Source organism: Bubalus bubalis, chromosome 21 (genome assembly GCF_019923935.1).
Source record: "Bubalus bubalis isolate 160015118507 breed Murrah chromosome 21, NDDB_SH_1, whole genome shotgun sequence".
Taxonomy (NCBI): domain Eukaryota; kingdom Metazoa; phylum Chordata; class Mammalia; order Artiodactyla; family Bovidae; genus Bubalus; species Bubalus bubalis.
The window spans coordinates 13,010,671-13,024,702 of record NC_059177.1 but is presented as its reverse complement, the minus strand read 5'-3'; the positions used below and the strand labels follow the sequence as shown (position 1 = coordinate 13,024,702).

General features: G+C 42.9%; 1 protein-coding gene across 4 annotated transcripts in view; it reads right to left on the bottom strand.

The window, feature by feature from the left end:
- Positions 1-14,032, bottom strand: part of LOC102400588 (myosin VIIA and Rab interacting protein) — a 232,312-nt gene that overhangs the window by 119,868 nt on the left and 98,412 nt on the right. For all 4 annotated transcript variants that reach the window (XM_044933509.2, XM_025272761.3, XM_044933507.2 and 1 more), the window contains exon 3: positions 7,459-7,680. In XM_044933509.2, the coding sequence (XP_044789444.2) occupies positions 7,459-7,680 (222 nt within the window). The remainder of the gene's footprint in view (positions 1-7,458; positions 7,681-14,032) is intronic.

The following is a 14,032-nucleotide window of genomic DNA, read 5'->3' as shown; positions in this document are numbered from 1 at the left end:
CCGAAGGCTTTAACGTCCGTCACTCCAAATCTTCACTGTGATGAGACAGAACCAAGCAGCATACACTCGCCTGACAATTCCTTCCTGTTGAAACCTTGGAAGTGAGATGAGAGGGGATCAGTTTTACCGCTTCAGGAAACACATACACCCTCATACCTCGGCACACTTTTCGTCATTTCACACTCTGTTGCTTTACACATTCACATTCCCAGCATCAACCACCAACTACCCTCATTGACCTAAATAACGCGCTTCCTGCCTCAGCCATGCCCGTTCTGCTGTCCCCAAAGACACTGTTTCATGACCGTTCAGCGCTTTACCCTTCCTCTCTGCCAAATTCCATCCTTCCTTCAAATCCCTGCTTAAATGAAGCCTTCCCTTTTCTTTCTGGCAAGCTAACAGAATTGTAAATTGATGTGGACATAAATTCTAAATAAATAAACCTACTGTCCACACACTTTATTTATATGAGAATATGCAACAAATTTTGTTTTGTCCTGAAGGCAATTTTTAAACATACAGGACACAATTTAATACACAGGACATTTTTAAAAGGTGAGAAGCAAATTACTTCTATTTGATAATGACCTAATGACCATGACATAGGCTACCTACTGAATGGTGTAGTCTTTTCCCCAAAGTTAAGAAATAAAAGCTTAATTGATTAGAAGCAATGCAAAAATGTTAGTGCTTTATGATTTTAACTAAAAGGCACAGCCGACAAAGATTTCTTAAAGGTACTCAGTTTATTTAGGATTCGTTACACTTCCTCAATGTACAAGGCCATTCCTAGGTGTCTCTTGAAGAATCTCAACTTAGAGGTTAAGCAAATCACCTGAAGGACACAGAGTCCCAGAAAATGCAGATGTCTTTATGGGATTTAAGTCTGATGAGCCTCTGGAAGCTACTTGATTGGGGAATTGGGGGATGCTGCCCCCAGAACAATTCTTTAGGAAAAAAAAAAAAAAGAAATCCTCTTTTCTTAATTATCTCACATCCTCACTTCTACGGGTGTAAACTATAAGCCTCTCCAGTTCTTTCCTTACCAATGAATTCCTAAATACTCCCCTGACAGGGCTGCCTTTGAATTACAGAGACCATAATATTCTCTGATGCTTTTACAGTGATTCCGAGAGCAATTCACACCTCAGGCAGGATTCCTAAGAATCCTTATGACAGAACAGCTTACACATTCCAGGGTGAAGCAGCCCATTTATATGGTAAATGCGTTGGCCCTCCCATCAGGCGAGGCTGAATTAGTTTGCCTTCCTTAGGCCACTTGTTCCTGCTCTCAAATGAGAACTCAAGAAATTTAGCAGCAGTTGCTTTTTGTCTTGATTTTAAGAGCTGTTTGTAGTCTTCAGAAATGAATACAGCATCATCTTCTATATTGGTTCCTGCTAAACTTAACTGTCTTCATACTGAATACTGCTTTGTCCAAATTTTAGGGCTTAGTTTTCTAGGATCTTTTGAAGAATTTACATTTTGTAAGGTTTTTATAAAGTGAAACAGATGTTCTTCACTCTCTATCCCTCTCTTATGCTGCAGTATCAAATCCTTTTCATTTCTTAAATTGATTTTCTGTGGACTGTTCTGAGGGAACTTCAAATTTTTAAGCACTAGGCTTATCCTGGGCTTTCCAGGTAGCTGAGTGTTAAAGAATCCATCTGCCAATGCAGGAGATACAGGAGTAGGTGGGGAAGATAGATCCCTGGGTAGGGAAGATCCCCTGAAAGAGGAAATGGTGACCTGCTCCAGTATTCTTGTCTGAAAATCCTATGGACAGAGGATGGGCCACAGTCCATGGGGTTGTAAAGAGTCAGATACAACTGAATGAGCATGCAGGCTTATCCGAGGCTTGTGTATGTACTGTATGCATATCTGTGCTTTATAAATAAAAAGAGCAAGATTCCCTCTTCCCTCATGTTTGGGGGGACATAGTCCTGTCAAGAATGCATACCCTGGAGTCAAAGATTTGGTTCTGGATCTTGCTCCCACCCCTATTAGAACAGTAAGATGCCTTGGTAAGCTCAGCATCTACAATTTTAACAGGAGGTGCTATTCACCTCGCAGGACCATAAAGGGGAGAGTGCTGGCATCTAATTAACGTTCTTTTCTGGAAATCTACTCTCTACTGCCTGCAGCCTAGATTCAGCCTTACCTTGCCCAAGCTTTCCAGTCTGCCCACTGCTCTCCCTTTCCTTTGTCCAGCCTGCCTTTGCTTCCTTGTCCTCTCCTGCCAAACTCCTACCCCATGAAAACCCAGCTCAGGCAACTCTTCCTTTGGGATACCCGTCCTGCTGTTGCTTTAACCACAGTGCCCCTCTCCAACCCTGCCAAAGACCTCATGGCCTCCAGCTGAGCACTGTCCACTCGTGGCTGCTCATGTAGTACTGAGATCTGTGTGACTCTTTAACCTTGGCCATTAACACAGGCCTGGGTGCTTGCTGATGGAAAGAGCCAGTGCCTCTGCTTGCTTATCAGAGAAATTTCAGAAAGATAAAAATTTCTGGCTAAGATTCAGCACTTTCACTGCCCTATCACGGCCCGGGTTCAATCCCTGGTCAAGGAACTTGAGATCCTGCAAGCTGCAGTCAAAAACAAAGAAAGAAAGAAAGAAAAAAAAAAAAATGCCAGAAGATCAAAATTTCAGGCTGGCCTCTTCCCCATAATAAGTGTCCTGCAACTTATGCAAGGAGGCTTCAGGAAGAAAAGAAAAAAGGGACATTACAAACAAAAGGCATACCAAGAACTTGTACCAAAAAATTATACGACAAACATTGAAAGTGGACATGTGAACAGTTCTCCAGAAAATCAGTGACGGATGGTAAAGAGTTGATTGCTTTAGCACAGGCCTCCTGTGTGGGCTGAACCCAGTCAGCATTTATGGAGGAAATAAATGAAAAATACTTCATTTACCGTGAGATAGAGGTCTGTGCACATTTCCAGGAACAAGGAGACGCCCTCTTACATAACCAGGTAAAGTGATCAATTTCAGGAAATTTAAAATGAACTCAGTAGTATTCTGGAGAAGGCAATGGCACCCCACTCCAGTACTCTTGCCTGGAAAATCCCATGGACAGAGGAGCCTGGTAAGCTGCAGTCCATGGGGTTGCTGAGGGTCGGACATGACTGAGCGACTTCACTTCCACTTTTCACTTGCCTGCATTGGAGAAGGAAATGGCAACCCACTCCAGTGTTCTTGCCTGGAGAATCCCAGGGACAGGGGAGCCTGGTGGGCTGCCGTCTATGGGGTTGCACAGAGTCGGACACGACTGAAGGGACTTAGCAGCAGCAGCAGCAGTACTATTCTACCATTATCCAAATGGTGTCAACTGTCCCAGTGTCCTCTACAGCTACGTTCCTCATCTCAAGAGTTGACCAAGGGTTAGGCATGCCACTTGGTTATCATTTCTTGTTAGTCTTTAAACATTTCCTCAGTTTCTTTTTTCTTTCATGACATCAACATTTTGAAGACTTCAGGCCAGTTATTTTGCATAATACCGCTCGGTGTGCCTTTTGCGTTTCCTCAAGATGAGATTTATTCTGAAATCTGGAAGGGTCGACTGTCTCTCACAGTACATGAATGGAACGTAATCACCAACACGCCTCAATTTTTTTTTCCTTTAATTTTTTCAGTCTAGTCAAGAGCTGTGTCAATTGTGCCACATTTTCACTGAACAGCCCTGGCTAAGATGGGATTTTCCAAGTACACGGTAACTTTCCTCGACTTGCTGCATCATAGCGTGTGATGCCAGTGCAAGAGCTCCTTATTCAAAATGAACCACGTGACACTGGCACACGGTGCTGCCAGCGCAAACAACTCCACCGCACCCAGGCTCCTACGTCACACATGCTCCGCAGAGTGTGCGCAAACAACTCCACCGCACCCAGGCTCCTACGTCACACATGCTCCGCAGAGTGTGCGCAAACTCCACCGCACCCAGGCTCCTACGTCACACATGCTCCGCAGAGTGTGCGCAAACAACGCCACCGCACCCAGGCTCCTACGTCACACATGCTCCGCAGAGTGTGCGCAAACAACGCCACAGCACCCAGGCTCCTATGTCACACATACTCCGCAGAGTGTGCGCAAACAACTCCACCGCACCCAGGCTCCTACGTCACACATGCTCCGCCTAGTGTACATGCAGGATAAATGCTCTCCATTCAAAAAAGTGAAATACTTCTTTCACTAAGAAACCACCGCATATATAATTTTTAATATAAGACTTTACCCCCCCAAAAAAAAAGACTTTACCCATGCTAATACACATGATTTTAAATGTCTCATCATACTCTGTCAAGTAGAATGTGTCCTAATTTACGTCTTCTGTTCTATTGTTGGAGATGTAGATTATTAGTGATCCAGGATGTCTCATTTTTCACTGAAAAATTTTTTGTATTAAAAATATTTCATTGCCTCTTTAGGTAAAGGTTTTAGAAATTACAGGGTAAAAGGACTTGAACTTGCTAATGGCTCTTGATATATGTTGGTAAAAGGTTATGCCCATTTTGACTTCACCAGCGATGGATGAGAGTGCCTTTTTCAATCTACCCTTGTCAACACTGAGGAGAATGCGGAAAAACAAACATTAATTTAATAAGAAAAAAAGCTACTTGAAGTATAAATGTCTATTCCCTTGCTTTCTAGTGAGGTTCAACATTTCTCCATATAATTGTTAACCTGCGAATGTCCTTATCTCATAGTGGTAATTTTTTAATATCTTATCTCCTGTAGGGATGTTGCAAGCCCATTGGGATATCTCTAAAACATACTGTGGATTTTATACTAAAAGGGCAGCATGCTAATTTATGAATCATGTGGATTGTGTGAACATCAAACATTAAGTGATCAGATAGAAGTAAAGGGTATTCGACAGAAGGTGAAAAGAAATGAAGGCTTAAGTTGTCTCAGAAAAACCAAAGCCAATGCCACACGGGTAATAAGGACATATGTTTTGATTTCAGTTCCAATGGTAATTTTTTTCTCTCATTCTCTGAAAACAATCTCCCCAGTTGGTCTGCATTAAAGGTAATAGCACAAAACAAAAAAAATCAGAGAGAGCATTTTTTATAACGAAGCAAAGAACAAAGGGGCCAACTTGTTTCCAAGGAAAGTAGGAATGAGATTCCTGAATCAATTCGACACCGAATGATAACGGCTGTCCTGTGCTTCTGGGCTCACTCAGAAAGTTTGGTTTCCCTGCAGAGGACCTTAAATGCAACCACTATATGTCCTTATTTACAAAGTTTGACTGCATCTCTGCAGTAAATAGTCAAGAAGAGAAGTTTATATATAATTAGAAAATGACAGAGAGAATGATTCCATAGTATCCTATTGTTAGGTAGTTAGAATAGGGAAAAGACAAACAACACTCCTGGCTAACCCAATTTACATAGGGCAGGCCCGGGGGGTGGGGGGGGGACATATAAAAAGAGGAGTCAAAGGGCTCTCTTTCCCTCTCCCTGTCTGGCGCCCCCCCACCCCACCTCCGCACGCTGGGGCGCTCTTCTCTTCGCGTCTTTGGGTCGACATGCCCTAATGGCACCCCACTCCAGCACTCTTGGCTGGAAAATGCCATGGATGGAGGAGCCTGGTGGGCTGCAGTCCATGGGGTCGCTAAGAGTCTGCACGACTTAGCGACTTCACTTTCACTTTTCACTTTCATGCATTGGAGAAGGAAATGGCAACCCACTCCAATGTTCTTGCCTGGAGAATCCCAGGGACGGGGGAGCCTGGTGGGCTGCCGTCTACGGGGTCGCACAGAGTCGGACACGACTGAAGCGGCTTAGCAGAAGCAGCCCTCACTCCTCAAGGATGAGGATGGATTTTCCTATTATTATCTAAATAAAAGAGAGCTGTAACATGGAGCTGTAACACTGATTTGTCTAAGAGCTATAACACGGTTCGTTCGAGACCTGAGAGCTATAACACGGTCTGTCCAAGACCCGAGAACTGCGACACGCGGAGGGCTTTAATGTCCGTCACTCCAAATCTTTGTTGTGACGAGACAGAACCGAGGAGCATACACTTGCCTGACACTATTAGCTATATAACTTGTAAAATAAGTAATCCATCATTCATTGTTATTAATCTCCCAAAGCTAAAAATTTTAAACTAACCTACATTTTAATTTGAGTCACACTTGTAGAACCACACCATAGACAGGCCCGGGGTGCTTGATACAGTCATTCGTTTCTGATGCAGTCGGTTAATATTACCACACAAAGGTCTACTCTCCACTCCTAGTGCCTTAATTTTCTGTGAGCAGGACTTTTTACTATTATAATTATTCATGGCTCCATAGTATCTCAAGAACCATATGCCTATGGTAGCCACTGGATAAACAGCTAGTAATTAAACCAATGCACCCAAAATGGGCTTAATTTACACAGGAAAGAAAAAGTATGTCATGGGCAGTGGGGAGTAAACTATGGGTCTAAAAAGTGGTCATCACCACAGCTTCACAGAGCTGCTATCCACTGTTTTATTGGGATTTCACACAAAATACATACAGGTGTTTGTCACGTAATTTGACACATACAGTGTTTTAAAATCCAATTGCTTGATTATGAATATGCTGAAAGAATAGCCCAGTAATACCCTAAGTAAATCATTTCTAAACCAAGATGTGAATTTCAGATTGCATGAGAGGCAGAGAAGCTGATGGTCAAAGTGGATGCAGCACAAAGTGACCCCGAACACCATCTCCCAGCAAGACACCGGCTTTTGCCAGGTATTTAAAGTCTAAACGGTCCATTGTAAACTAACTGCTTTTGTTTCAAGAAACTGGGCAGGTTTTAAAAACTGTTATTTACCTGAAATTTTTCACATTTGATTCAAGTCAAATATTCCTAAATGTTTCCCATGATGAATTTGGCAGTGTATCCTGTATCAGGCTGAGGGGTTATACAGCTTGTTACTACTGATACATAAATAAACTCTTCTAGGGAAACCTTCAAAATGTAAAAGACTGTCAGCCCGCAGGCCATATACACCAGAGGCACTCTGACTTCTCTATCAAACTGAGCCTTAGAAAAATTTCAAGAAGCAAAACCTGCCCCATGGATCTTGGACTTCTTTCCTGGACTGGTTCCAGTGATGGACTTGACTAATATGGAAAAATAGGAAATGAGCTCAACTTTTCCATCTTTTTTGATTTGGGACAATATTCATCCCAAGACTTCTGGAGATATCCCCACAAGACATCATCACAAGATTAACCCAGCAAAATTCCCAACTTCTCCCTAACATCATCTTCCTTCATGCTCTGATTAAACAAGTTTGGGTGTGTTCTATCTGCATCAGACACACCAAATGTAGAAAACTCCTCGGTAACCCTCCCTTTTCTTAAACAATAATGCCGACCAACCACCCACTGGTGGCCCCACTCGGTTGAAGGAATATGGTGCCACCGGGGAGCTGAGACCCTGAGGGTGCACTTGGCCACTCACCTCGCCTGCTGGCAGACACAGCAGACCCACACCTTCTCGCGCTTCTGGTAGGAGCAGCAGCCCTTGCAGACGTTGAACTTACAGTCCCCACAGCGGCGCTTGGTGTTGACGAGGAAGGTGAAAGGCGCGCAGCAGCGCATGCAGCAGTGCTCCACGAACTTCTGGTGCTTGGAGAGGATGCTGCACTTACTGCCTTCCTCATCCAGCCTCTGCTTCATCTCGCTGGGAGCCGGAGGGCGGTGGGGGGAGAGGGTGAGGAGAAGAGAGACAGCACGTCAGCTCAGGGGCTCCCTCCCTAAAGCGCCCCACCCGGGTCCCCCTGTCTGCCAAGCTCCCACGTAGGGTCTTCCTGTAAAACAGTACAACTCAGGAAGTCCAATGGCTTGACATACTATCCAGAGAGGAACCCTAATGGTGGGTTAATTGTGTGTTCTCCTATATGTCATATTTTCTATAAGAAAGCACAAAACCTTCCTACTTATATTTCAGACACCAGATTGAAATATAAGTTATTATAAAACTAAGCACTTTAAAAAAGAACGCTTTAGCTTAATTAATGCCTTTTTAAAGGAGCAGAAGATCATTTATGTTAAAACATTAATCCTCACAACAGCCCTGCTGGGAATATGATAAATGCAATCCTGGCCCTCAATATCCCTGGAAACAAGCACCGAGGATTTTAAAAGCTTTCAAATCAATGTAAGTCAATAAAGATTCTCTGGGTGATGGGCTAATCCTAAACACTTGGTGACTTGAGAGCTGGATAAAAGTTAACTCCCTTTTTCCAAAGAGCTCATGGGTATTCTGGGCACACAACTGGTTATATTAATGCAAAACTGCACGCACTGTTTTCTTTATACTCTGAGAAGCAAAGGAGAAACCCTGAGAGATAAGGAATCCCCCAAACACACTGAGATACACAGGATAAAACTGACCGGAAGTAACCAAGTTATTCTGACCTGAAAGGTTTTGAATTTTTTTTTTTTTTTTCTGTTCAAAGATGGACACCCACAGGCAGGAACAGAAAATAATTATATTTTTCCATATCCATTTTGTGATTACACAGTTCATCCCTGATGAATCTATAATGTACGTGCATCATGCTAAGTTGCTTCAGTCATGTCCGACTCTTTTGCAACCCCACAGACTATAGCCCTTCAAGCTCCTCTGTCTATGGGGTTCTCTAGGCAAGAATACTAGAGTGGATTGCCATTTCCTCATCCAGGGGATATTCCTGACCCAGGGATCAAACCCATGTCTCTTACATCTCCTGCATTTGCAGGCAGGTTCTCTATTACTAGCGCCTCCTGAAATATGATGTATGTAGCTAATATTTTCCTTCATTTTGCAATTGTTTTTTCAACTTTTCATATGGTGTGTTTCATCATTTAGAAGTGTTTATTTTTTCTGTAATTAAATCTGTCAGTCTTTTCTTCTGTGGCTTATAAATTTTACATCTTGCTTATTACTTCTCCCACCCTCTACCAACCACTTATCTACTTTCTATTTCTACAAATTTGCCTATTCTGACTATTTAATATAAATGGAATCATACCATATATGTTCAAAGCTCATCCATGTTATAGTGTGTATCAGAATTTCATTCCTTTTTTTACTGTCAAGTAATATTCTATTTACAGATATACCATATTTTACTTATCTATTCATCGACTAATAAACATTGGGGTTGTTTCTACTTTTTGGCTATTTTGAATAATGTTGCTATCAACATTCATGGGCAAGTTTTTGTGTGGACATATATTTTCAACCCCAGGAGTAGAATTACTGGGTCAAAATGTTAAATGATTAAACAAGAAACCACCAGACAGTTTGGTCATTTGGCTACTCCTCCTTACATCCTACTGGCAACCCATGAGGATTCTGATTTTTCTGCATCCTCATCAACACTTATTACTGTCTGCCTTTTTTATGACAGCCATCCTAGGAGGTTTGAAGTGGTATCTGATTGTGCTTCTGATTTGTATTTCCCCAATGAGGAATAATATTAAGCATCTTTTCATGTACTTACTGGCCACTTGCACATATTCTTCGGATAAAAGTCTATTCAAATCTTTCACCCATTTTACAATTAGAATATTTGTCTTTCTCATTGTTGTGTTATAAGAGTTCTTTATATATCCTGGATACAAGTCCCTTATCAGATATATGATTTGCAAGTATTTTCCCTTTATTATATTAAACTGTAGATTTCATTAGGATTTTCAGGTGTTTTCAGTACAAAGAAGGGCTGGGCTAGCTCATCACAGCCTGGTACTAGAATTGGAAATCTATGTATGGTTTTATAATCTAATTTTTCTCTTAACAACAAAACACCGTAAACATCTTTCCATGAAAATTCAAAGAGTATTTACAGTTTTAGCTTTCAGGTGCCCTGGGCTGGCTTACACAGCTGCCAGTACACGCACAGGCTTACTACTCTGCATTGCGGTGTCCAATACCCATTTGTAGCTTGAGCATTGGAAGGGGAGAGAGACTATATCAGGCCTGCTGATAATTCTACAGGGTAAAATATGATATATGTATACTTGGCTGAATGGGGGGCTTCCCATGTGGCTCAGTGGTAAAGAATTCTCCTGCCAATTCAGGAGATGCAGGAGACCTAGGTTCAAGCCCTGGGATGGAAAGATCCCCTGGAGGAGGGCATGGCAACCCAGTCCAATAGTCTTGTCTGGAAAATCCCAAGAACAGAGGAGCCTGGTGGGCTACAGTCCATGGGGTCATAAAAAAGTCAGACACGACTGAAGCGACTTAGCAGGCATAGTTGGCTGAATAAAATATTTACAGGGAAACAGGACAGAAGGTTTTTCCTTAAGGCATGATGATGTTGTTATCCAGTCCCTCAGATTTAAAACAGAAGATGAGCTAAGTTATCAACACTCTGACCTCTGTAAACAATATAAGAATAGCCTCAGCAACTGACTTTCTTCTACTGACATTTCAAAGACACTAAATTAAATGCGATAAAACATCCAGGAAAGAAAGTCTTAGGGATCAAAAAAAAAAAGGAAAAAATTCTGTGAACTCAACGCACAAGATCACTTGAGCTTTATGTTTTGATTCCTGATATACAAAAAACCGATGGCATTTTAAGAAAATCACTGAGAGTCTAATAATAAAATTCACCAACTCCTCTAAAGTTTGTCCCAAGCAAATCGAGGATTTTTAATCACAGACTTGGAGGAGGAAATAAGAATGTCCTTCTTCTGGATCATCTCTCCCTTCTCAGATTCTACTACCCTAGAGGACCTCCTGGCAGAAGTCCTTAAAGAGAATTGTATAGGATAACCTATAGTGACTGACTGCAGGATCAACCAAGAATCACAAGACCAGGTACCTGCACCGAAATGTCCTGGGAGGGAGCAGGCCCCCAAATGGTCAGCCATGTGGGAAACAGTGATGGGTTTCGTCACAGGCAAGGGTGCAGAGCTGAGCTCAGTTACTACCAAAGACCCTTCCAGCATTTCTGAGCCTCTACCTTCTGAGCGGCAATACTATTTCCTACTTCATGGAGTTGCCAGATATTTCAAATGAGCAAAGCGGCAGTAAGTAAATAGTGCTTATTCATTTGGATCAGCAAGAAATCCAGTAGTCTGAGTGCACGTAACATTTGCTCACACTTGCTTCTGTGTGAAGAAGGCTTTGTGACAGTATCTGGGCTGGAAGGCTCAATGTGTACTTGTTGCTTGAGCACTGCATATGGGTGTGAAGTAGTATCTTAACTGTGGTTTCAGGTTTTTTTGTTTTACTTTTTAGCATCTGAGATCTTAGTTCCCCAACTAGGAATCAAACCCACACCCCCTGTGGTGAAAATGTGGAGTCTTAACCACAGGACTGCCAGGGAAGACCCTAGCCTCTTCTTAATACATCACTCTGTGATGGATATATGAAAAGCTATCAACACTTTACTGTTTCTGGGTGCACTACCATGCCAATTCTGATTCTCACCACATGCTGAGACTGCATGCAGGCTCAGTGGGGCTAGAGTGTCATAACTTAGCAGCATCCACCGTGGGCATAGCAGGGAGAAGTGATGGCATATATGTCACTTGTTTGCTATCAGAAAGACAGTAATTCTAGCCCATAGCTACAACTCTCCATGTTACAGGCACTATTATCTAGATTGCCAACTATTCACTCAACTCACACTCACTGAGTAGCTAGAATACTATTCTAGTGCGTGTGCATGCCAAGTCGCTTCAGGTGTTTCCGACTCTTTGTGACCCTGTGGACTGTAGCCCGCCAGGCTCCTCTGTCCATGGGATTCTCCAGGTGAGAATACTGGAGTGGGTTGCCATGCCCTTATCCAGGGGATCTTCCCGACCCAGGGATTGGACCTGCGACTCCTGTGACTCCTACACTGCAAGCAGACTCTTTATGGCGCAGCCACCAGGGAAGCCCATAGTACTGTTCTAGGCACTAGGGATAAAAAGACATAGGTCCCTCCCTTTCATGAAACATGTATTAAAGTAGGGATTCAAATGATTAAAAACTAAAGAAACTATAAAACAATTATAAGTTGTAAGACATTCAGTAACAGAATAGGCAGGACTGAGGACGACACGGCAACCTGCTTTAGACTGGGTGCTGACAGAAGTCCTCTCTGGAGAGGTGACATTTTAGTTGAGAAGGGGCTAAGAGAAAAAAAACAGCAGAGGAAAGAGCTTAATGTTGGAGAAAGGGGAGGGAAGATAAGACACAGCCCCTGGAAAAGTGTCTGGATTTCATTCTACGCGCAGTGGGAGGTTAATGAGGCTGGTGAGCAGGAACAGAGCAGGATCCACTCTTTGTTGTAATAGCAGCTGCTGTTACCTTAAGGTGGACTTCTCGACAGCCAGGCAAGGAAGCCTGGAGGGCCGTGCAGTCATCTAGGTAGATGGGGAGGTCTGGGCCAGGATAGGACACAGAGAGGGGTGGACAGATGCATGGCACACCTGCTGAAGGATCTGATACAGAGGTGGAGGGAAAGGATGAACCAAGAACCAGTCTCAGGTTTCCAGTTTTTGCAGCAAGTGAAGCCAGTTATGGATCAAGGGGAGATGACAAAGATGGAAGCATGTTTTAGTGAAAACTGTGAGGCATTTAAAGGGATTTGCCATGTGGACAACTGATAGGTATTTGTGCATCTCAGAGGACAGATCTGGGCCAGCTGTGTTCTTCACACACATCTCCATAAATACGGGAATGGATGAGCCACCCTAGGGGAGACAGGGCATCAAGAGGAAAACAAGAGGGCCTAGAAACAAGTCACGGATACCCCAAATGTTTACATTCAGGCTGAAACATTGACAAGGTGAAGCCAGACAAAGAGACTGGGAAAGACACCAAAGGAAGATGTTTCAGAGAGGGAATGCCTGACTGTGTCTGCCATGAGGGTGGAGGAGGGTCCACTGGATCTGGCAACATGGAGGTCAAGGGTGGCCCCGACAAAAGCAATTTCACTGCGGTGGTGGGGTGTGTGTGGGGGTAGGGCAGGAGTCACTGTCATGGGCTGCAGAGTGAACAGGAGGTGAAGCAGTGAATCAATCACTGAATACCTCTGCCAGTAATGTCATAAATGCTTTTAAGAGCCAGGCTCCAGAGGGTGAGCCCAATTGATAGGATAACAACAGTCATGGTCATTTAAAAGTATGTTTTGCTTTTAATATGTCATGGGTAATCTCCCTCTTACTGTGTAATTTCAGGCAGAATCATTCTGCTGCCCCCTGATGGTGTTATCAAAATTCATTCAAGGTTAATAGAGTTCAGCATATCACAGTACAGAAAATAAACACTTAAAGATTCCCTCTGGATAGTAGAGTTAATAGACACACACCAGGTACATGGTGATTACCAGCTCTGCAAGGAAGCAGACCATTTTAAACCAGAACTTTCAATGGTCCCTTTAGCCCCATATACCAGAGCATCAGGTTTCATATAAGCATTGTCTGTAAGGAGTTGTGGGAGCCCCATCAACCTGAATTTCTGCAGGCAGCGTAGTAAACGGTGGCTGTTGGGGGTGCTGAGGTGCGTTGGCTCTTCTCCTATGGCTACAAGTTACTCAGCTCTTCTAAACCTGTTTCTTTCTTTCTTCTTTGTCAGAGAAGGATAGCAGCAGTATCCTGAAATGTCTGTTGCAGAAGTTAATGAGAAAAATGTAACTGAGTTGACCAGTAGGTGCCTAAAAAGTAAATGTGACTCCACAGAAGTCTGATGTTATTTCAGTTCAAACCAGCTAAGCTTCTGCCCCATAGCAGGTGCTTAGAAAAGGCTCCCACTTCCCCACTGGATCTTCTGGAATATTTGATGTTTTTTTAAAAAAATATTTATTTATTTGGTTGCACCTGGTTTTAGTTGCAGCACTCAGGTTCTTTCTTTCTTTCTTTCTTTCTTTTTTAATTTTATTTTATTTTTAAACTTTACATAATTGTATTAGTTTTGCCAAATATCAAAATGAATCTGCCACAGGTATACATGTGTTCCCCATCCTGAACCCTCCTCCCTCCTCCCTCCCCATACCATCCCTCTGGGTCGTCCCTTTAACTGTAGCATCCAGTATCTTTAGTTGTGGCATGTA